General features: G+C 41.5%; 1 protein-coding gene across 2 annotated transcripts; it reads right to left on the reverse strand.

Moving 5' to 3' along the window:
• Positions 1-19: 19 nt before the first annotated feature.
• LOC132828407 (troponin I, slow skeletal muscle-like) lies at positions 20-23,378 on the reverse strand. Of its 2 annotated transcripts, XM_060845488.1 has the most exons (8): positions 23,180-23,378; positions 15,386-15,419; positions 11,425-11,466; positions 9,559-9,690; positions 3,110-3,199; positions 2,323-2,499; positions 1,208-1,311; positions 20-256 (listed from the first exon to the last, which is right to left on the reverse strand). In XM_060845488.1, the coding sequence occupies exons 1-8, from the start codon at positions 23,299-23,301 to the stop codon at positions 253-255; spliced, it is 705 nt and encodes a 234-aa protein (XP_060701471.1). In that variant the 5' UTR covers positions 23,302-23,378; the 3' UTR covers positions 20-252. The 2 variants fall into 2 exon arrangements, with proteins under 2 accessions (XP_060701471.1, XP_060701472.1); XM_060845489.1 differs by lacking the exons at positions 15,386-15,419; positions 23,180-23,378 and adding an exon at positions 11,864-11,917.
• Between the last annotated feature and the right edge of the window lie 1,055 nt (positions 23,379-24,433).

Raw genomic sequence — 24,433 nt, forward strand, 5'->3', positions numbered from 1 at the left:
TGGAATTTACATCGTCCTCCGGGGTTTCATTTCATTTTATTTTATCTCAATTTACATCAAATGCAGAAAACCGGAGCACTCTATTAGTTAGCTCATTTCCTTATTTTGTCTGCCTTAAAATAATATTCCTCAATCTTCTTTCCTGTGCAAAGCATATTTTCTTCAAGCAATTCTGGACATCCTCAAATGCAGAGAAATGCACATCAATAAGGCAGTGAAAGGTAGCAATTTCTTGAATTCCTTGAAGCGAAGTCATCTAGAAGGTAATTAAGATGTGTGAGAACAAGAAAAACTTACTGCGTAATTTCTAGAGAATGTTATTGTCACAACGTTCAATGTTTAGGAATAGATTTTGTGTCGGCCCACTTTTGACTTCAGTTTTGAAGTTATGGAGGCAGCCCTCACCCTAACCTAGAGAACTCAGGACCATTAAATATTGGTTTTAGACCTCCACAGTCAGCTCACTCCGTTGGAAGAATAATCGTTTTGCTGCCTTCATATGCTGGAGCTGCAATAGTGGGGGACATGATGTGAGTCTGGTTATCAGGACTGTGGAGGCACTGGTGAGGGGGGTGGGGATGCAGAGGATGGCAGGTGGGTGGGAGGGGTGGTGGAGGTCCAGTAGTGCAGCCAATAGGACTTTTTGTCTCCATAGAAAGTTCAAATGCAAGATATTACCTGTGGCTGGACCACCTGAAGGGTCAAGCCGATAATTCCCACCCCACCCCCATCAGTAACTCATTTTAGGGACCCATCATCATGAGGCTGAATGCCTATAAAATGGAGACTTACAAATACAGCAGTACAATCAACTTGAGATATGACAACAGATTTTACATTTTTACTGATATTTCATTTTGACATGAAAAGGGAGCGAAGGGAAAAGTAAATCATGTAACATAAAAAATCTTGCAATTTTAATTGAAATGGTGCACAGCAGGGAATCATAAAATTTCTCTCACAGTTTGTTCCAGCTACAATTTGCATATTTATTTTGAATTGCTGCAAACAGCCATCCATACAGTGCCTGGATAATGAACAAGGGCATTGTTGCACTGCTGCAATATTTTGACAGGAATATCGAATGAAATGAAAATTATGAGGAAGAACTAACTTTCTGGGAAAATATCTCGCTTTAGTATTCATAGTCCTGTCAACGAATAATATATATTGCTGAAGGATAAAGCAAAGCTCTTCTCATACTCACTGGCCAGAACCAGTTTTAGCAGCATCAAACATTTTCTTTCTGCCTTCCATTCCAGACATTGCCTCCACATTTTTACGCCAGTCACTAACTCCAACAGGGCGTTCCTAAGAGTTAGAGACAATACATGTCAGCAGTAGTGCTTTATCAATCTGTGCAACCTGAAGAATTATCATTTATAAAGTCAAGCTCCAGCAGAGTTCATTTTTTGTTCTTTATATTCCCATTTTAAAAAGACATCTCAGATAAGGTACTTATGTGCTACTTCGATGGAGGATCAGGCTTAAAGGTTGGTGAAATCATTGGCTACCTTTAAAAAGGAATGACTTGCATTTGTACAGCTCCTTTTAGAATCTCAGGTTGTGCTAAAATGCTTTGCAGTCAATTAAGTACTTCTAAAGTGCAACCATTGTTGTAGTGTAGGGAAGGGGGTAGCTAATTTGCAGATAGCAAACTCTCACATATAAAAATGATCAAATCTTTTTTGGAGTGATGTTTATTGAGAATAAGTATTGAAGACATTTTAGAAGACTGAAGCTTTTCTGAATCTTCATTTTTGACTGTCTTTAAGTTCTGGAGGTTGTATGTTTGTATTTTTATTTGTAATATATATTATAATCTTGGCCATTTGATGCTGATCAATGCATTGTTGGGTACAGAAAGGACAGTTAACCGATTCAAACATTAAATTTAAACCACCTGACATTATAACGTGTTATATTTTTGTAAGTAACACCCAGGAACATTTTTTCTATATGTCTCATATATAATCATTACTTATTTCAAAATTTATCATCAATGGCTGTCTGTGTTTTAAGATTCAATTCTCTCCAGAATTAAGACTCTGGATTTAAAACCAAAGAGCTTTGAGTTTAACTCCCAGAATTGGCCAAGATTCATACTCTAGGTTTCTCCTGTCTTTGCCCACAAAGCATCTCATTTACAGAAGAAAATATGTCATTCAGGTATTCTACCAGCAACATTCAACCCTGGCCAGTAGCAAAAGGTTAAGAAAATGGACGTATGTTAAACTGATGAGCTGCTTTGAAGCTGAAACCTACTATGTCCTTGCATAGCAAGAGAATGGAATTTTCTATGGCTGCTGTACACTTTCATACCTTTTCTGAATCTTCTTTTTTGACTGACTTCAGGTTAGCTCTCAGATCCATGGATACTTTGTGTTTAGATCCCAGCAAGGCCCTTAGCATAGCATCAGCAGACACACGAACCCGACGAAGGGTTGGGCGCTTGAACTTCCCTCTGAGGTCAAAAACTTTCAGAGTCAAATCCTTAATCTTAAAGATCAGAGATAAAAAAAATCAGTAAAATCCACTGAAAATGCAAGACATGTTAACCAATAGTAGTCATACAATAATGGCCGTGTTTCTTTTTGTTTTAAGACTGGCATTAGTTACCATGTTGTGGCCGAGCATGATTTAACTTTGATAATAAGTGGCACTCAAAAATTGGAAACTGGAAGGTCCTGGTCAGACAAAATGGCGAACCCACCTTCCCATAAAATTGGGAGCTGTACCCATGCACACATATGCAATGAGCTAAGAAGAGGACATGTGAAACACAATGCAACTGCGTAGAAATACCTCCTGCTTTAGACCTAATGCCATGTCTCAACAAAACAAAACTCTACCTATCAAATAAGGTTAAATATCCCTCCAAAGGTTTTCTTTAGTTTTAACAAATTTTTATTCTTAGAACAGATTTTGACGAAGATTCAGCCACAGTCACAGCTCCAGTCTTTATCAGGAATGCAGATTGGCAATTCAAGATGGTTATGCCGTAGAAATGGATGCCACTGTCTGTCAGTCATCTCTAGACAGGAAACCTAGCTGCATTGACACTGACCATTGGAGAGAAGGAGAAGCTAACAGGCCACTGATTACATACCTCTCTTGTATTGTGTATCACCTTGGCTTCAATATCATATCGCTCCTCATCCACCACATGTACCTTCTCATGGAGTTCCTGGCAGAGATCCTTTAGTTTTGAAGGTAACAAGTTTGTTTTTGTTATAGAATGTAATAAGTAAATGTGTTAAAAGTTTAAAATTATTTAACAAATCATTATTTCAAATTTGCTATACATAAATAATATCTCTTTCCAGATTCACTACTCACACCAGTATAGTCAATGTCATTAAATAAGTTTTGACCTTCAACAATTGGACACCCTAAATAGATAGTTTTCCTTTACATTCATGAAAAGATGTCCTTCAGAGTAATAGCCACATTACCAGACAATAAAGGAACTAAATGTAGCAGTTGGACAGAAGTTCTCCTCACAAAAATCATTTGGGACTTTGGCCTTATGGGCAGATTGGTTTCAGAAAGATACCACCCTTTTCTACCAGTTCAGAACTTAATTGCTGCTGACAATGCCTGTAGTTGACCATCTCAACCAACAGCCAACTAAGGCCCTTAGGTTGTTAATTGAAAGTTGCCATATACCCATACACCAATTGCAGTGATTATAATGGGGCCAGCCAGCTGGACTTTATAGAATATGAGTTCGCTGAATGGCACTATACATTTGGTTCAATCAGGGAGCCCTGGTTGACATACAGAAAAGGGAGTTTCAGGGATGCTGATACCTGACTCTGAATGAGGCAGCACTAACGCCAAGGACCATTCATGTCAAAATAGAGGGTGACTTGGTGACTCTGTGGAGGTATCTCACCAATCTTATTAGGGAGAGACAACTTGTGGTGAGTTTAACCAAACAGTCACCATACCTCAGGTGAGTTGTAAGGATGAGAATGCAGGATGTACATGTGACAGCAGGAATTTGTTGTTAGTGATACTCAGCATTGCAAACCAGCCATTCAACCAACTAAGCATATTAACAACCTTTGATGGGCCTCGTCTCACATGAGCTGCAATTACATCAACACCAGGCAGGATGTGAAAGAGCCAGCCTCCCTAACCGATAAATCAGAACAAGCAAGCTGGTGGAATTTGATAGGGATGAGGATCCTTTGATTTACACAAGATTAAGGGAATTGGCTAAGGGAAGAGGTTGTGACATCAGGGTTGCAGGGATAGGGGGCTTTTCTAACAGCCCTGCCCTCCTCTCTATCTGAGGGTCAGGTGGTGGTATCTTGATAGCAACCACAACCTCCATATCACTGCCAAGTTCTGGAGGTGCTAGCTTCCAGTTGGCTGGCATCTCCAGGTCTGATCTGGCTTTGGAAATCCATCAGAAAGCCCATGAACAACTCCTTGGATCCCTGACATTTGATTTGGCAAGCCTTTTGACCGAGGTAGGTCACAAGTTCCCCCTCATGAAGCCTCCTGCTGTTGTAGATATCACTTTTATAGTTAACATCCTCTTTTAAATACTAATGTCAAGATAACTAGGGAGACTGTGGAGTCTCAAATAGCTGCCATTTTTAATAACACACAAATGCGGAACGAACAATAATGGATCATCCCCTGCCACACTGGGCATATATTTGATTTGACTTACACTCAAAAATGGAGTTGAATGTTCATGCTGACATTCAAGCAGCATTAAATTATTTTATTCCTGATCTCTGTGGAACTATTTAGTCAGGAATCTCATACATATTAATGAAATAAAGCTCCATCTTATTTGTTTGTTTGATTTCTTCAGAATGTCTAGCTCTTCTCCCCTCAATAAAATAAGGCAGTGAGAATTATCCCTGATGATTATAATTAGTTTATATGAAGTCACTCCCTTAATAATGAATAACTAATGATGTCTTGCTTTAATGAACAATGAAACTTAGCTCAATGTAAAAACCCAATCTACAATCATTGCGACTGCAAAATTGAATTTAAATAAATACTATTCCAACCCACACCAATTCCAATTTGATGACACCAACTAATCAGATATGCTAATCATCTTCTAGTCCAGGATTAAATGTCTTGTGGTGTTTGTTGCAGAAACTGTTCTGAATTTTAGGTTTAATCATATTGCCTTAAGGAAGATAGCTTCTATTTGTATAATGTATATAACAGCCTTGTGCCACACAGATAATGAAAAACTGCAGAAGCACAGTCATTACTATAATGGAGATAAATGCAACACCTATCTTACAGATAGTAAAGTCCCATAGTTACAATGTTTAAAAGGCATTTCAATAAGCACGTGAAAAAGAAATGTTTAGAGAGATATAGTCAAGTGCAGGCATGTGGAACTAGTTTAGTTTGGGATTATGGTCAGAGTGGACTGTTTAGGTAGAAGCGTCTGTTTCCATGCTGTATAACTGTATGATGGCGTAGATCTAGAAACTCACTTAATTGTCTAGAGATGAAAACATTTTGAAAGTCAGCTACAGAGGATGGCAGTATGGCTGTTTGCTATCACACCCAAAAGACTGCTTAGCATACCCTCACTACTGCACTGAAATGTCAGCTGACACTATGATCACAACTACCTAGCTTTGAGACATCAGTCAAGGCTTTATATTCAAGAAACTGAAAAGTGGCTCTTGCATATTTAGATTAAAGATAAAACATTCTGTTGAAAAGGTGCTGTACTTTCAGGGGGTTGTTCTCGCAACAGAAGGAAAAAAGAGTGAGAGAGAAAGAGAGAGTAGTCTGTGGGTCACCACACCTCAGAGAGGGGCAAGGATGAGAAGACAGGATCTTCATGGGAATTAAACCCAGATTGTAGACATCATTCCACATCACAAACAACTATTCAGATAACTGAGATACCCCCTGTTCCCACGTATTGCAGATCACATAAAGGCTTTGCTGCTGTGGCTGCTCACAGAAAAGGGAGAACATCAAATTAGCACTAACAATCCGATAGAAAGAAACATTCACTTCAGTCTGCACCCATTATTTGCTAAGCTAATAATTTCCATTGGAGCTACTCCGATGATGCAACCTTCCATACCAATGCTTTGGTCGTGTCTTTCATTTACTTTTGTTGAGGACTCAACCAAACTCCGTTTGATAGGACCCTCAGTTCAATCTACCCCAGTTCATAGACTTCTGACTCAGTACCTTTGTCCCTGCTTAATTTGTGAGAGTGGTGCCCTTGTCCTCAGCTTCCATTCCATCAGCCTCTATAGTCAATGGAGCACCTGCCAGCATTTCTGCCCCCTCCAACGTACCACCACTATTTCCTGAAGGAAGCATTGCTCCAATGATAGCCTTGTCCATTCCCTAATCACCCCCAACAGTCCATCCCCTTCTGATGACACTTGCTCATGGATAGGAGCATAGCAGATGCAACATTTGTGTTTTAACTCCTGCCATCTCTCTGTTGAAGGCCTTAAAGAGTCCTTCCAGATGAAACAGTGATTCAAGGTCACAACCTGGTTGCTTCCATATTGTAGAGACCAAACATAGACTGGAGGATTGCGGAACCATAAGATCATAAATGTAGGAGTAGTATTAGGCCATTTGGCCCATCAACTCTGCCCTGTGATGTAATCATGGTTGATACATTTCTCAACCCCATTCTCCCTTCTTCTCCCCATTACCCTTGATCCCCTTACCAATCAAGGACCCATCTATTGCCAACACACTTAATGACTTGGCCTCTACAGCTTTCTGGGGCAATGAGTTCCACAGATTCATCATCCTCTAGCTGAAGAAATTCCTCCTCATCTCAGTTCTTAAGGGTTCAGTCTGAGGCGATGCACTCTGGTGCTGGTCTCTCCTGCTAGCAGTCTCAAAGGATCTAATGGTCTAATTCTGCACCTATATTGATGGTCTTATGTTTCCACAGTCCTACAGTCTGTATTTGGAATCTGTAATGTAGAACCAACTAGGCAGTGAGCTTAAATCACAGTTTCATCTGGAAGGACACCTTAAGGTCTCAATAGAGGGAGGGTAGAAAATAAAGGGACAGATGTTACATTTTCTGTGCTTGCATGAGCCAGTGTCATCAGAAGGATGGTGGGGGAAGTGGGGCTGGGCGGAGGGTGCTCAGACAGGGGCAGGTCGATGAGGATGGTGCTGGAAGACTTGCAGCAGTCTGTGTATCTTGAATGTGAAATGAGGTGCAGCACTCCCACCATGTTCATATGACTTAAGAACAAGAGGAGGTCTCTTGGTCCCCTGCATTATTTCAGCCATGGTTAAACCGATCACTACAAACACCCTCTCCTGATTCCTGATGAAGGACTCATGCCCGAAACGTCGATTCTCCTGCTCCTCAGACGCTGCCTGACCTGCTGTGCCTTTCCAGCGCCACCCTCTCAACTCCCCCCTCCTCCAGGCAACCTTTCACCTTGTGCTTATAAAGAATTTATCTACTTCTGACATGAAAATATTCAAAGACTGTGATGTCTCTGCCTTTTGAGGAAGGGAGCTCCAAATACCCATGCACATCTGTGAGAGACAAAAACAATCCTGCTCCTCCTGATCAGAATCCTGATTTTTCTTACAAAATACAATCAATCATACTTTAAAACCTGCAGTTTCAATCTAACATGTAGACCGTTTAGGCATTGTGACCAGCTACCTCAGTGCAAATCAATCTTAGAATGGAGTGAGGATCATATTCCAACCATGGGCTCTGCGCACCAATTATTTTATTTCTCTAAAGCAATATGGCAGGAGAAAACTTTCTGGGTTTTTAAAGAATGTGCCCTTCTGCTATACTCGAGTCAGGAGGTCGGAAAACCCCTGAAAAGGTGAACTTTTCAAGCTGGAGATTCTAGCCAAATCATAGAATGGAGCCAAACTAACATTGAAATTCCGGCTCTGGGGATATAGTGGAGGAATACACTTTTAGCTCGTGAGAATAGGAAGTTTGTAAAGTTCAAAGTTTAAGTTATTTTCATGCAGAAGAATAATCATCTGTAGTAATTGGTGTGACATCCCTCACTGAATTCAGTTTCAAATTGAATTGAACTAATGACCTTTGGTCAAGCTTCTCTAGTTACAATTAGAAGACAACCAGGATTGTAGAATCATAGATTCCCTACAGTATGTAACCAGGCCATTCGGCCCAACAGGTCCACACCGACCTGCCAAAGAGTAACCCACCCACACCCATTCCCCTACCCTATTACTTTATATTTCCCCTGACTCATACACCTAACCTTCAAATCCTGGAAGCACTATGGGCAATTTAGCATGGCCAATTTACCTAACTTGCACATCTTTGGTACCAGGATATGTTCTTGCAATGTGCAATGTGGGTATTAAAGCTATATTCACCTTTATATTTTCTGGAGTTAGATATAGGCTGTAATTTGTTCTTTTCTAGTGATGGCAATATTTCCTTGCACTGTGTAACGAGCAACAACTTTTGGCATTTGCATTTTCTTAGTTAAACATGAAAATCTAGAGAGAGCTGGTTGTGATTTCCCACTCCACAGGAAGAATATCAGTTAGAAATCAATGAATAGAAATAAACTTTCTCTGCCTAAACCATATTCTAGCTTGAAAATGTTACATCTTATTGAGAAGTCTATAATTTTTCTCTGTTCCCATTTCATTGATCAATTCCTGATGAAGGGCTTATGCCCGAAACGTTGATTCTCCTGCTCCTCGGATGTTGCCTGACCAGCTGTGCTTCTCCAGCACCACACTCTGCGACCCACTTGTTTCATCCCAATAAATCTTTGTACACAGCTCAAACATAATGGAATGATAATCCTGCCACTCCTTTAGATTTTCCCGCTGGCTCGTGCAGCCAACTTCTCCACAGAGTGGTCGGAAGCTGCTGCAGCACATTGGTAAACAGAGAGCACCTTGAAACTTTTCTGAAGCAGTGGGTTCCTTGACTGCTGCTGGAATATCACCTCCTGACTGGCTGCTTCCTGCAAGAACCTGGGGGCTGGCAAAAAAAAATTCCAGTTGACAACCCTTAATTGGCCTTAAGTGGTTCTTAATAAGCCTGCTACCAGCCTGCTACTTACTACATCCCCAGTCCACCTCCATGAAAATGGAGCTAGGGAGTCAGCACACATTGTCAGTGTCTGTTCATTCTAGTGGCATCGGGGGTGAGTCAATTCCTCAGACACAGGCTCAAAGTTGTATCAGACAGCTCTGCTTCCAGAAAGGGGGAGAGGAAGCTGGAGGGAATAAAGGAATGAATGCTGTTTTTATAGCCAAGGATGCAGAAGGTATAAATGTCAATGTTGTGATGATGGAATCTGGAGATGCAGAAGAGGTTAGAATAGGAGGAAGACAGAGCTTTCTCTCGAACAAAGACTATTCTCCAAATTCATGACAACTCAGCAGTGCCTTTACCCAACCAGAAGGTGAACTGTTTCTGTACCTGAGCACAAGGGCCCTATAATTTTCAATTTTGTGCATTTAAATGAAAACCATGATACAAGATAAAAATTATGATTTACAATAAAAAGAAGAAATTGGATGCCTTTTTTCGTAAAGGTTTACCTGCAGCTGAGTAGAAGACAGGCCAACTAATCTTATCGGTGGGACTCGTTCGCCAAGAAATCTTTCTTTTTCTTCACTTTTTTCTGCTGTTTCTTGAGCTAATTCTTCTGTTGCTTTAGCCAGCAGCAAGCTCTAGAGACCATATTGTAGGTTTGTTAAACTTTTGCCATACCTTAAATGTTTCTTATTTCGATAATTGATCATATTGGCATAGTTTTTGCATAGACATTGCCCAACAGTAAGGCAGTACTCTGTTATCGAGAAGTATGTGCACTCAAAGAGTTGGCTTGTTTAATGGTGCAAAGGATTGTAGTTCCAAAGTAACAGAATGGAATTTATGATGTATCCTCTGGGATATACGAGAACGCATCTTACTCTAAAATACATGCTGAATTCCAATAGATTGGCTGTTGGTTGAATAGGCACCCAGTGGTAAAGTGGGGCAGATATGCAGGTATTAAGGACAGTGAGGGTCAAAGCTCATTTCATGGTGAATCCAAGTTTTGCAACTGTGACTATGGGAAAAAGAGATAATATGAGATCCAAACAACAAGAACTGACTCTGGAAAGGGGCGGCATGGTGGCCCAGTGGTTAGCACTGCTGCCTCACAGCACCAGGGACCCAGGTTCAATTGCAGCATCAGGAGACTGTCTGTTTGGAGTTTGCACATTCTCTCTGTGTCTGTGTGGGTTCCCTCCCACAGTCCAAAGATGTGCAGGTCAGGTGAATTGACCATGCTAAATTGCCCATAGTGTTAGGTGCATTAGTCAGAGGGAAATGGGTCTGGGTGGGTTAATCTTCAGAGGGTTGGTGTGGACTTGTTGGGCCGAAGGGCCTGTTTCCATACTGTAGTGAATTCAATCATGCTCCATTGATATAATTGACTTTCCCATCAGATCCCATTAGTATCCACGCTGAGGCCGGCTTCCCTTCACTGCTGGGGTAAAGTCATTAATATTTGTTTGCATAACGAAGGAGTGCTGGGATTCAAGGGAGTGACACTTGCTGCCACAAAAACTGTCTACACTAGCTCAGTGCCACATTCCAGGTGTTGTGTGTACTGCCCCCAACCTCCCTTCAGATCTGTATCTCCAAAATGATGACTTACAGATCTTGAGACTTGCTGCTCAATCCTTTAAAGTGGTTGCCATCCTCATGACCAAAGTCACCATTTTCCTTCAGTGCTACCATTGCCTTTAACTAGGACCAGGTTTTACAATCTGTCACTTCTTTACCTTTCTTCTAGGTGCTTTTCAGATCCTCTGGTGCTCCTCCCATCCCCAGACCCACCCTGAACCTTGACATTCCAGTCTGCTGCCTCTCCCACATTGTCTCTGGCCACTTTCGTTGAATTCTTCCTTCTGCAGTTTAACCATCTCTGCATTATTTTGTGCTCTCTCCTCTCAAATTATTGGAGGTATTTAAGGCTGTATGGTAGATTGGTCACCCCAGCAGGGGTCAATAGCAATATCTGAAGACAAGCACATGTCTTACTGTACCTTAGTCCCAAAGGCGTAATGGTGCTGCCAGATTTTAAGGCTCTGGTTTGGGAGCAACCTGAAATTCAAATCCTTTTTCATGCTCCTGACCTACATCAGTTCTCAGGATGAACACTAGATGGGGCATTTGAGTTATTAAAGCATTTCCCAGGGATGATGTGGGAGGCTTTCAGTGAGAGATCTGCAACACTGCTCCTTCTCATTCCACCACCAGTGAAAGAAATGTCACTGTGGAAAATTTCATTTTCTGCATGATAACAATAGTCGTACTGCTGGAACTTAACTGGAAGCAAGCAGCCATTGAAAATTGCTGAAGTACAGTAGAAATTGATTAAAATTGATAAATTATAAATTCCAGAAGTTTACCTTAAGCAGGAGCTTACGAGATGCTGTGATCTTTGACTTTCTCTAAAAGAAACATAAATAAGTATGTTAATTTATTGCTGTACATCATGTTCCTTGCCAGCTGCTTCCACATTCTGATGCCTGAAACTCTGTCGTAAAGTTGTTTTGTAACTTGTACGTGTCAAAATAAATCTGCAATATTTGCTTCAAGCTTGTTAGCCATGATGTGGAGACGCCAGTGTTGGGCTGAGATGGACAAGGTCAGAGGTCACACAACATCAGGTTATAGTTCAATAGGCTTATTTAAAATCACAATCTTTGGAAGTGTTGCTGCTTCGTCAGACGAAGCATCAGCACTTCCAAAGCTTGTGATTTTAAATAAACCTATTGGACTATAACCTAATGTTGTGTGACTTCTGACATTTCTTTTGCATTCTTTTTGAAAATTATTTAGTCTTACAGTTTTGTTTTGTTTCTCACTCATTCTCTTCTCTTTCATCCAGTGTTCCCCCCTCTAACTTTCCTTCTGGCTGTGTGGCCTTCCAAGGACCACGTGTGACAGTGACCTCCAGACCTATCAAACAATGCTGCACTGTTTGCGCAGTACGCAGAACCCTGGAGCAACCGTACAGTTCAGAGGAAATGGTACTTACAATAATTTCTCTTCATTTTGATTAGTTTGGTACATTTTTCACTTGTTTGATGAGCTCTTGTTGAACCTTTTCAAATTGGTGAAGAGACACTGCTTGCAGAATGGCACATTGCAGGAGTGGTGGTGACACATCAAACATTTCATACACAAAGTGCAATAAAGTGGAAAAGGGTGGTGGCCAGTATTGATCCATACCTCTAGATGGCGATGTTTCAGAAGATTGAAGCTGCTCTTCACTATTTTATTAACCTATCTGGACATGTTGTGAAGGTCAGAGGTTACATGACACCAGGTTCTCATCCAATAGATTTGTTTGAAATCACAAACCTTTTGGAGCGCCACCCCTTCTTCAGGTGGAGTGAAGAGAAGCACACAGGCACAGAACTTATAGGCAGAGAGATCAAATGATCGCACAAATGGTGTGAGTGGAGTGTCGAGAGGCTAAATAAGAAGTCTCTGCAGGTGGTCAGTAGTGTCAGACCGAGTGAGTAAAGTGTCAACAGCTGAATAGCAAGTGAAGGGATGACCTATAATCCAATTTATTGAGGCAGAGAGATAATTACAAAAAAAAATTAAAAGTAAGATGTTGCTGGAGACCGATCAAATAAACTGGAATAACATGATAGATATAAGAGTTGCATGCTAAGGGTCTAACCAAAGTAACGAGTAATCAAAAACTGTACAAACTAATTAAGGTAGAGAGATCAAAACAAGTTATCAAGGTGATGGTGTCCAAACAGGATAGTAAGGAAACTTTTACAGAATAGTATGGTGGGGTTACATGTAGCACAACATGAACCCAAGGTCACGGTTGAGATCATCTTCATGGGTACAGATCGTGGCTATCAGTTTATGCTGGGTGATTCTGCCTTGTTGTGTATCTCAAAGACCGTCTTGAAGGATGCTTAGATCGGAGGCTGAATGTCCTTGACCGCTGAAGTGTTCCCCAAATGGGAGGGAACAGTCCCATCTGGCGATTATTGTGCTGTGTCCATTCCTCCATTGTCGTAGCGTCTGCATGGAATCCCCATACCTCAGGGCATCCTTGCCTTCAATGTATGAGGTGGACAACATTGGCCAAGTCACATGAGTATCTGCTGTGTACGTGGTGGGTGGTTCCCGCATGTGATGGTAGTATCCATGTCGATGATCTGACATGTCTTGCAAGTGGTTGCTGTGGCAGGGTTATGTGGTGTTGTGGTTGAAGCTGTGCTGTAGGCTGAGAAGTTTGTTGCGACCAATGTCCAAGGTTTGATGGTTGTTTGAAGGCAAAAAGTGCAGGGGCGAGATGTTCGTTGTTGATGACATGTTGAAGGCTGCGAAGAACATGGTGTAATTTCGCTGCTCCAGGGAGTACTTGATGATGAAGAGGACTCGGTTGTGTCTTGTTTCTGTCTTCTGAGGAAGTTGTTGTGGCTTTTCATTGTCACATGTCGGAACTGGTGATCAATGAATTGAGCATCATATTTCCATTCTTCTGAGGGCACCTTTCAGCATTTTTAGATGTCTGTTGTATTTCTCTTCCTCTTAGCAGATCCTGTGTGTATGCAGCGATTGTCTGTAGGGAGTGGCTTCTTTCACAAGCTTATGGTGGAAGCTGGGTGATGCAGCTCTCGGGCAGATTGGACTCAGGTCCTTTGGCCCAGAGGTAGCTCTACAGGATCCTTTTCGAAGGCAAATTTGTGATTCAGACCTGCATTTATAGACATTTTTAATAAATCTATTCAGATTTATGATGACACCCGTCTGGAGTAGGTGGGATTTAAACTCAGACCACATCACTCAGAGTCAGGGACACTACCACCGCATTACAAGAGCCCTTTGTAGCTCCTTTTTATTCTGGTGCTGTCTTTGTTCCAATTGTGGAGGACTGGCACAAGTGAGTAAGTTCTCAGCAATTATAGAACTAAATTCATTTATCATAATCCAGCAAAATTATATCTCATGGGTCTGCTTAGAAGCAGAATCCTCCAGAATCTGTGCTAAAACAGAATCAATATAAAACTGGCTTCAGTTTAAAGGGACGTACACTTAAATTTATCTCCCTAATACCACAGTTAGCCAGAAATTATTGACTATCTTTTATATTGCTATCTATATCCTTAGGATCATTGCACTTCAATGAGACCTCTTTGGGGAATGTATGCCCTTAAATTGGAAAAAAGTGCCAGATGAGAATTACAGACTTGCATGATCTCATGAAATATGCTACTTCTGAACATTTTCTCTTTAAGATTTTGATTCTCAAGTATTCACAAAAACATAAAATTCCTTGTTTGAATAGCAAATCTTTGTACCAAATCACACCTCTCTTCAGACAAAAGAAATTCAAATGAGCTCTGTCAGTGTAATTTAACTTTGCAACGCAATTATTATTTAGGTTAGTCCTGATACAAAAGGGATGCGCAGGAGTACATTTCAGGCCAACTCAGAATATATCGGATGTGACATTGATTTTGACTGAAGTACTAACATTTGTGAATTTTATTTACAAACAAACCATTGGTTGGGGGGGGGATGGGGGTGTAGATCCCACAATTGAAAACATTAATTCCTTTCTAATTACTTTTTTGTAGCTAGAAAGGGGAAGTCTCCTATTGGAGTAATGTAAGTTATTAAACATTCGAACACTGCATAATAAAAAGCAGTGTATTAGTCAGCGGGAACTCGCCTAACTAATTAGTAATGTAGATATCAGAGCAATAACTACTGGCCAATACATCAGATGAGTATGCCATTTCAATAAATTTCATTATAAGCAACTGCGATATAAAATATTTTCTCACATAAACACAATTTACATCACACCAAGCATTGTAGCAGCTGAAAATCAAGGAATTGTTAGGATTTGTCTTAATTCATGAAAATTTGGTTGACTTTAAAAAAAAATGCATTGTGTCACAATTAAAATGTCAGTCATTTTCTGTTTAACATTGTTTGCTTTTTTTCTCTCTCTTTAGTAAAAAGAAATTCCACAGAGTTAATTCAACAAATCACGACGGGTACATCGAAAGACAGCATTATTAGCAGCTGCTTCATGTTATTTGTTTTATGAATGTTGATTAGACAGACCTTACTATTTACTTGACATCAAGATAATTTTTGAACTACAACCAGCAGATTAGTAGTAAATTGTGAGTTAACTGCAAACTGGGATAAAGGTAATGTTTAAATGCATGCAGAACATTCCAATGAGATTAGCTTTCCTACCTCTCTCCTGCAGGAATAATAATACACAAAATAGCACATGAGTTTTATTATATGAATATAATTATTATTACAACAATAAATTTTAGAAATATTCAACGTTGGAAAATTCATAGAACTTACGCAGGCTCGGGCATTTTGAATGTAGTGCTTTAAACTGTTGGAAAGAACAAAATATTTTAAGACCAAGCCAACTTGCAGCTTCACTGTTAATTGTATGATATATATCTTAAAATAAGCCACTGATAAAGGGCATTGAGCTGAAGTGTGAGATTACTTTATACGATTTGGAACCTTCCATTTTAAATAAGGAGTAAATGTCAATGGTGTGTTTGCATCACCGTAACAGGGACAGACTGAAAGGCACAGGTCTCCTTATCAAGTATCTGAGGCTTTTTATGGAACTGGTGCCAGAAATCAGCATCACCATTACAGTAAGTTGAAGCTAAAGTTAAACTTTGAGTTCTGGTCAATCAATGAGACGGGATTCACAGGAAGGGAATCTCACATCTCAACTGCTAAATCCCTAAGAATAGAATAGCTTAAATGTCAGCAGATAACACTTATCCAACCAATTTTATTTTTTGTTAATCAGCAAGCTGTAATTTCATTTTATTTCATGCTTTTGAATTCAGTTCAAGGGTCATGTTATTAACTGAACCAGACCAATTAAAGCCAAGTGAATACTGCTGCATATCCATCTACATTCTGATGCATCCTTCACATCCTCCCCTTATCTATTAAATTTCTCAGTCGAGAGTGTGGTGCTGGAAAAGCACAGCAGGTCAGGCAGCATCTGAGAAGCAGGAGAATCAGAGTTTTGGGCAAAAGCCCTTCATCAGGAATCAATTATTGCAAAAATAAATTTAAGAATTATTCTATTTTGGAAAATTCATTGTACTTACACAGGTTCTGGCTTTTCAAATGCCAAAAATTCTAAACCTGCCTACAAATTCAAAACCTCTAGGAACGGTCTCCTTCTGGATCCTCTGCTCCACATTCACAGCCATGTGCTTGTACCTTATCTCTCTCCGTCAGCCCTGCCTCAGCTGAGGGACACACTCTCTCAGAACTGCAAAGGACCTCTGCTTCCTGAAGCAGACTTGCTACCACAGCCACATATCCTTCATTAAATTTCCAAGCCTATACTACCATACTCCCTCATGCCAACCTTGCCTGCAAAGGCTATGCACAGTATCTCATCCCCAACTATCCATCCACCACGTTGTTCAGCCTAAACTTTATACAATCTGATGTCTTTCTCTGATACTCACTACCAGCAAATTCGGTTCATCCACAACACAGTCATTGGTCTGGTCTTATGTTTATTGTGTAAGTTGAGTGCCAGACACCAGAGACAGAAATCATGGATGATCCTCCATAGATTATAAGCTAACAACTATGAGGAAGAAGCATGGGTAAACTGTAAAACCTCAAATTGTCCACCCGAGAGTTTGAGAGTTCTAAGTTACTCATGAACAACATTTACTATCAGTGGCACACATGAGAAAGGACATTCAGTCATTCATCAATCTAACTTGGAACAAATCACTGTTCCTTGTGTTGCTGGGTCAAAATCCTGGAATTCCTTCCCTTGTGGCTGTACCTTCACCAAGTGGGCTGCAGAGACCAATGACTGTGTTGTGGATTGTAATGGTTCAACAAAGAAAGCTCACCACAACGTTCTCAATAAGAGACAGGCAATAAGGACTCGTCTCACCAGTGACACCCACATCGCATGAATTAGTTTATTAAAAATCACTTTGACCTGATATCAGTGGCGAATAGTATATGATTGAAATGACTCCACAGAGGCTGGTATCCCGTCAGCCAGTCACCCTTTATTTATGCACGCACAGTACTTGGCAACGGTCTGGCTTTCTCCGGCTTTCAAAGTGAACCGGACCTCTGACATTCCTTATCTGTTAACCAGGGGTCCCTGATCAGATCAGGTTGATAGCCCCAATCAGGGAACTCATATTCTGAGATCCTCTTGGCTGACCTGATAACAATCATGACAACGATCATCATATTAATCCTAAATGACAACATTCTTATCCTGCCATTTTTATTCTTTCATCTCAGCCTTCCATTGTACAGTTGTTGAGAGTGTAATTCCTGGTTAAAGATCCTTAGGGGAACAGATCATTCCTGAGAGTGCACCAGATAAATACTGGTGCAGATATTTGCTCTTCACTGAGCCTTACTTGGGTTTTAAGTTAGTGAATCACACTTCATAAATGAACATAGCCAGTGTGCCCTCTCCAAACACTTTCCTAGCTGAGTACAGAATGATTAGATTAGATTACTTACAGTGTGAAAACAGGCCCTTCGGCCCAACAAGTCCACACCGACCCGCCGAAGCGGAACCCACCCATACCCCTAACCTAACACTATGGGCAATTTAGCATGGCCAATTCACCTGACCCGCACATCTTTGGACTGTGGGAGGAAACCGGAGCACCCGGAGGAAACCCACGCAGACACGGGGAGAACGTGCAAACTCCACACAGTCAGTTGCCTGAGGCGGGAATTGAACCCAGGTCCCTGGCGCTGTGAGGCAGCAGTGCTAACCACTGTGCCACCGTGCCGCCCGATTTGCCAGAATGATTTAACAGCAAGTCCTGGAGTGGAAGTTAAAGTCAGGATCTTCTGGTTTAGAGGCTTTCAACTGAGCTGTGCAGACTCGAAAAGTGTTGTGCTGGAAAAGCACAGCCGATCCGGCAGCTTCCAAGGAGCAGGACAGCCAACATTTTGAGCATAAGCTCTCCATCAGGAATGGGGGTGTTGCCCAAGGGAGCTGAGAGATAAATGGGAATGGGGTGGGGCTGGGGGGAAGATAGCTGGGAATACAATAGGTAGATAAAGATAGCAGGTGATGGTGATAGGTAAGAGAGGAGGATGGAGCAGATAGGTGGAAAGGGAGATAGACAGATAGGACAGTTCAAGAGGGCAGTGCCGAGTTAGCGAGTTGGATCTGGGATAAGCTAGGGGCAGGGGATGTAAGGAAACTAGTGAAATCATCATTTATGCCGAGTAGTTGGAGGGTCCCAAGGTGGAAGATGAGGTGTGGGGTGGCTAGAGTTTGGCAGTGGAGGAAACCTCCACACTGGGGAGACAGGACACCAACTTGCAGAATGTTCAGAGAACATCTCTGGGACACACACACCAATCATCCTCCCATCCTGTGGCTGAACACTTCAACTCCCCCTCCCATTCTGCCAAGGACATGCAAGTCTTTGGTCTCCTTCACTGCTAAATCCTAACTACCTGATGCCTGGCGGAAGAACTCCTCATCTTCCACCTTGGGACCCTCCAACCAGACTGCATTAATATTGGTTTCAACTGTTTCCTTATTTCCTCTGCCCCCATCTTATCCCAGATCCAACCCTTTAACTCAGCACCACCTTCTGGAACTGTCCTACTTTTTCTTCTCCCTTCCCATCTATCCACTCCAACCTCGTTTCTGACTATCACCTTCAGCCCTCACCTTCATCTACCTATCATATTCACAGTTACCTTGCCCCCAGCCCAACCTTCCTCCCATTTATCTCTCAGCTTTTTTGGGCACCCACCCCACCCCCCAATTCCTGATGAAGAGCTTATGCTCAAAACGTCAGCTCTCCTGCTCCTCAGATGCTGCCTGATCGGCTGTGCTTTTCCAGCATCACTCTTTTTGACTCTGATCCCTAGCATCTGTAGTCTTCACTTTCTTTTGAGTTGTGCAGACTCTCAGATGGGCACAAATGCTATATCTGGAAGTCATTGTGGTAAAGAACAATTGTTTAGAGGCAGCACAGTCACAGATCTTTCATACACACACTCTATCTTTGATTTCAGAGAGAATGGAGGAGCCAAACTCAAATATGTGTTCAAATGGTGCAAAGAATGGCCAATGTGAGGAACATTAATCCTGAGAATCACTAGTGTGTTAAAACACAAGACTGAATTGTCCTTAAGCAGATTATTACAAGAGAGGTGAAATTGGCCCTTTAAGAGGGATGAGGCATGGAAGTAGGACCTCCTCCTTTGAGTGTGAATCCATGGAAAGCAACTGCAGATGGAACCCACAGTAGTGCACTCAGGTCCTGTGAGGACCAGCTGGTGGGAGTATTCACAGTAATCCTGAACCTTACTAAGATCTGAAGTTCCCACTTGCTTCAAGAAGACACCATCATCCCAGTCCCAATTAAAAGTCATGCAGCAGGCCTCACTGACGACCACATGGTTCTTCTGACCTTCATAATTATGAAGAGCTTCGAGAAACTAATCAAGGCTCACACCAACTCTAGCCTACCAGATTGGCTTGATCCTTTACAATTCGCCTACCGATGTAACATCTCTCTGGCCCTGTACTCACTCCTGGAACATCTGGATAACAAGGGTATCTATGTCAGGCTCCTATTTATTGACTGCAGTTCTGCCTTCAACACCATAATTCCAAACAAACTGATCTCTAGACTCCAAGATCTAGGTCTCCTCTCCCCAACTGTAACTGGATCCTGACTTCCTGGCCAACAGCAGCCAGTAAGATTGGACAACAACACCTCCTTCAGATTCATCCTCAACACCAGATGCCTCACAAGGCTGCATATTCAGTCTCTTGATATACGCTTTATAGAATCACACTGTGTGGCCAAATTTCACCCCAACTCCCCATTTATAAGTTTTCTGACAACACCACTGTCGTAGAGCAGATCTTAAACAATGATGATATGGAATACAGGAAAGAGATTGAGTGCTTAGAGGCATGGTGTAAAAACAATAATCTCTCCATCAACATTGCCAAAATGAAGGAGCTGGTCATTGACTTATGGAAGCAGAGTAGAGGGCACATCACTGTCTGTATCAATGGTGCTGGGGTGGAGATGGTTGAGAGCATCCAGTTCCTGGGAGTGATGATCACCATCAATCTGTCCTGCTCCACCCATGTCAATGTGACAGACAAGTTTGCACAACAATGTCTCTTCTTCCCCAGGAGGCTAAGGAAATTCAGCATGTCCGCAAAGATGCTTACAATTTTTTATAGATGCACCATAGAAAGCATCCTATCTGGATATTTCACAGCATAGTATGGTAACTGTTCTTCCCAAGATTGCAAGGAACTACAGAGAGTCATGAACACAGCCCAGTCCATCACACAAACCAGCCTCCCATCACTGATACCACCTATACTTCCCACTGCCTCGGGAAAGCAATCAACATAATCAAAGACCCTTCCTACCTCAGTTATATGCTCTTCCACCCTCTATCATTGTGCAAAACGTATAAAAGTTTGATTCAAAATGCAAATAGTTTCAAGAACAGCTTCTTCCCTGCTATTATCAGACTTTTGAACAGACCTCTCAAATGTTAATTCTGATCTCTCTCTCTTTCTTTCTCTCTTTATCTGTGCACCTTCTTTGTGACTGTAAATCTGCACTATGTTCAAGGTTACTGTTGATGAGTATCTCAGCCATCAGCCTGAATGCTGAAGTATAGGTATTGCCCACTAAAGGTTGGGATTGTCAATGTCTTTTGCTTTCTCATTGAAATATGCCTGGAGAGTGAGAGAAAACAGGAGAGAAAAGGAACAGGAGCAGACGTTGCTGGAAAAGCTCAGCAAATCTGGCAGGAGATGTGAAGAGAAATTAGTGTTCACGTTTCAAGTCAGTGAATCTTCCTCAGAGAGAAGGAAAATGGAAAGAGGGTAGATAGAGAAAAGAACCACTATATAAAAAAGGGAATGTCAGTCTTTATAATTAAAGGACTAAAACATAAAAGAGAAGAACTACTGTTTCCTCCATCATAAAGTCACAAGTGGGAATGTTTACTCATGATTGCACAATGTTCAGCACCATGACTCCTCAGATACTGAAGCAGTCCATGTTCAAATGCAACAAAGTCTAGCTAATATCCAAGCTTAGGCTGACAAGTACCATGTGACATTCACGCCACACAAATGCCAGGCTATGACCATCTCCAATAACAAACAATTTATTGTTACCATCACTGAATCCCCTACTATCAACATCCTGGAGGTTACCATTGACCAGAAACTCAACTGGACTCACCACATAAACACAGGGTTGACAACAGCAGGTCAGACGCTAGAAATACAGTAGCAAGTAACTCACCTCAGACTCCCCAAAGCCTGTTCACCATCTACAAGGCAGAAGTCAGGATAGTGATTGAATATTCTCCACTTGCCTGCTTGGGTGCAGCTCCAACACACTCAAGAAGCTTGACAATATCCAGGACACAGCAATCCACTTGGCTGGCACCATATCCAGAAGTCTCCACCACTGATGCTCATTGGCAGCAGTATGTACTATCTATAAGATACACTGTAGAATATTCACCAAAGATCCTTGGATAGCACCTTCCAAAGTCATGACCACTTCCATTTAAGGACAAATACAGCAGATGCACAAGAATATCACCATCTGCAAGTTCCTCTCCAAGCTACTCATCATTCTGACTTGGAGATATGTCACTGTTCCTTCACTGTTGCTGCATCAAAATCCTGGAACTCCCTTCCTAAGGGCATTGTGGATCAAACTACAGCATGTAGATTGCACTGGCTCAAGAAGGCAGCTCACCACTACCTTCTCAAGGGCAACTAGTGACAGACAATAAATGCTGTCCAGCCCACATCCAATGAATGAATAAAAAAAGCTTGAAAAGTTCTGGCGGAGATCATATCGCAGGTGCCATGTACAGGTTTGGGAACGATGCCTCACGAGTGGATATCTTGGACTTGAGAGGACGGCAGCACAGATTCACCAGAATGTTGCTAGGATCCCAAGGTTAAATTGATAGTTGGGATTATATAAATTAAAACTGGATTTTCAAAAATATGGAAGATTTAGGGACAATTTCAATAAGCTACTTTAGATTTTTGAAATATATTGATAAAGTAGATAGAGAAAACATTTTCTCTTGTTAAATGTCAACAAGACAAGGGTATTATCTTAAAATCATTGCCAGGCTGATTAGGAAAAGATATTAGGCGTGTAAAATATTAGAGATGTGTGGAACTCTCCCATAAAACTCGGTAGATGCAAGCACAACAAAACATTTTAAATTTGAATTTCATGGATTTTCTGCAAGGATATAATATAATATCGAACTGATGTGAGAGAGGAGTTTAGTTCCAGATTAACCATGACCCCATTTAATGATCAAGCAGGCTTGAGGAGATAATTGATCTGTTGCCAATTCCAAGGAAAGAGAAAATTAACAAGACAAAGATACTAACAAGAGAAAACAAAATGGTTGAAAGTCAGATGAGAGCAAAAATAATAAGTGTAATGTTTTAGAGCAAAAAAGAAGAAACTAGAGAGTATGAGCAAACAAAGAGTTACAGAGGAACCTTGATTATCCAAATGAGATGGGCAGGCACTATTTCGTTCAGATGATTGACTATTCGATTAATTGATTTCCTCTGGGGCTCAGAATTTACTGTGAAGTCTGCTTCCCATTCAGGAGACTAGGCAGCAGCACGCCTTGCGCGAGTCCCCACCTGCCCCCAACCCCGTCCGCACCCACTCCGCCCCGCCCCCAACCCCATCTGCCCCTGCTCTCCCCCTAACCCTATCTGCTTCCACCCCACCCCCGCCCACCACCCAACCCGTCTACCCTGTACCCCCCAATCCCGTCCAACACCGACACCCGTCCACCTCCACCCTGCCTCCTACCCATCCCCATCCCCACCCACTGTCTGACCCTCGTCTGTGCTCCTGCGCTCCCCCCCCTTCCCCGGCTGACCCACTCCCACCCCCAACTGTCCACCCTCCCCCCTCCCCCGTCCCCCCACTCTGGGCACCCAGACTGTACACCAACAGTGAGACTGCTGCTGCCTTTGTGGGATAAGTCTCCAAAATAGGACACACACACACACACATCTTTTTACTGCAACGTTTTGAGAGGTTTTACCTCTGCCCTGTACAGGACATTGTTGGAGAGATTATCTTGGGAAGAGGGGGTTTAGGGCTCACCCCTGTGTAGAACTCCAGGGAAAGTGTGTGAGGAGAGAGAGAGGGCGGGCAGTCAGTCATTTGGAGACAGTGCTTGGACTATCCAGGACTGTTCTAGGCAGCATTTCAGTGAGCCAAGTCATTTTTAATCATTGTATCTGTAAACAAAAGATGTGATCAGGGTTGAAACAACTCTTTGACATAATGTTTTTTTCAGGTAGTGAGATCTCCTATGGATAATCCAAAATTCAGATAATTAATATTCAGATAATTGAGGTTCCTCTGTATAGACAAGATAAGTCTAAGCTTATTTTCTGCATGAGTGACATCAAAGGTAATCCACTCATTGATAAGTGTTATTTTAATTAAAGTGTAACAAGTTTCTAAAAATAATTGTGAATGTCAAATCAAAATTTTGGAACAAGTGGCCTAATGCAAAGCTCAATTTAAATAATCTATAATCCATATATGAATTACTAATAATGCTTATTAAAATGACCTTCAAGCAAGTAAATCATTGATGCGTCAACCTGAAATTCCATATATTGTATGCATGCAGAATGAGACTCCATAATTAGACTCACAAAAATATCACAGCTTAACATCATAATGTAACTTAATACACAACTTAAGCTGGTTTAGAGATATTCATAACACAATCATGTGGGAAACATTAGTGGTGATATTCTACAGAACTGTGTTTCTATTTTGAAATGCCAGTATTCCGATCAATTTGGTTCTCAAGTTCAGTTGCATGGCAGTTCATTGTGCAAGTATTGGCAATGTTGCAACTCTTTGACCAGTTAAAGTTTGATCCCCCCTCACAGACATCCAAATGCTACTTTTTGGTCAAGCATCTGTAAAGTGGCAATGAATATTCAATTTATTTTAGAACACAAGAAATTTAAACATTTCTCAATTATCAGAGTATTAGAACATTTAGAGAAATCAGACACAAGACTGCCAGAGAAAATACTTTGCTGAGAAAGTTCAGCTTGTCAAACAACTCAACAAGGTTTCTTGACAACCCATCCCAAATCTCAAGCACCTAGAAAGACAAGGGTAGCAGCCAGACTGGAGCACCATGGCTTCCACTATTACTCTCATGTTAAAGTGCATTCTAACTTCAACATCTATTATCCTTTATTCATTTGTTCAAGGACAAAAGCTTTAAACTCCCTGTCTAATAACAATATGGGAATATTTTCACCAT

This window comes from Hemiscyllium ocellatum, chromosome 26, assembly GCF_020745735.1.
Source record: "Hemiscyllium ocellatum isolate sHemOce1 chromosome 26, sHemOce1.pat.X.cur, whole genome shotgun sequence".
Lineage (NCBI taxonomy): Eukaryota > Metazoa > Chordata > Chondrichthyes > Orectolobiformes > Hemiscylliidae > Hemiscyllium > Hemiscyllium ocellatum.

Coding starts and splice junctions, on each gene's coding strand:
- LOC132828407 (XM_060845488.1), bottom strand. CDS start 23,301: ATGACTGACTGCCCGCCCTCTCTCTCTCCTCACACACTTTCCCTGGAG. Junction 9,691..11,424: donor CTCGTAAGCTCCTGCTTAAG/GTAAACTTCTGG, acceptor TATGGTCTCTAG/AGCTTGCTGCTGGCTAAAGC. Junction 2,500..3,109: donor TGATACACAATACAAGAGAG/GTATGTAATCAG, acceptor CTGATCTTTAAG/ATTAAGGATTTGACTCTGAA.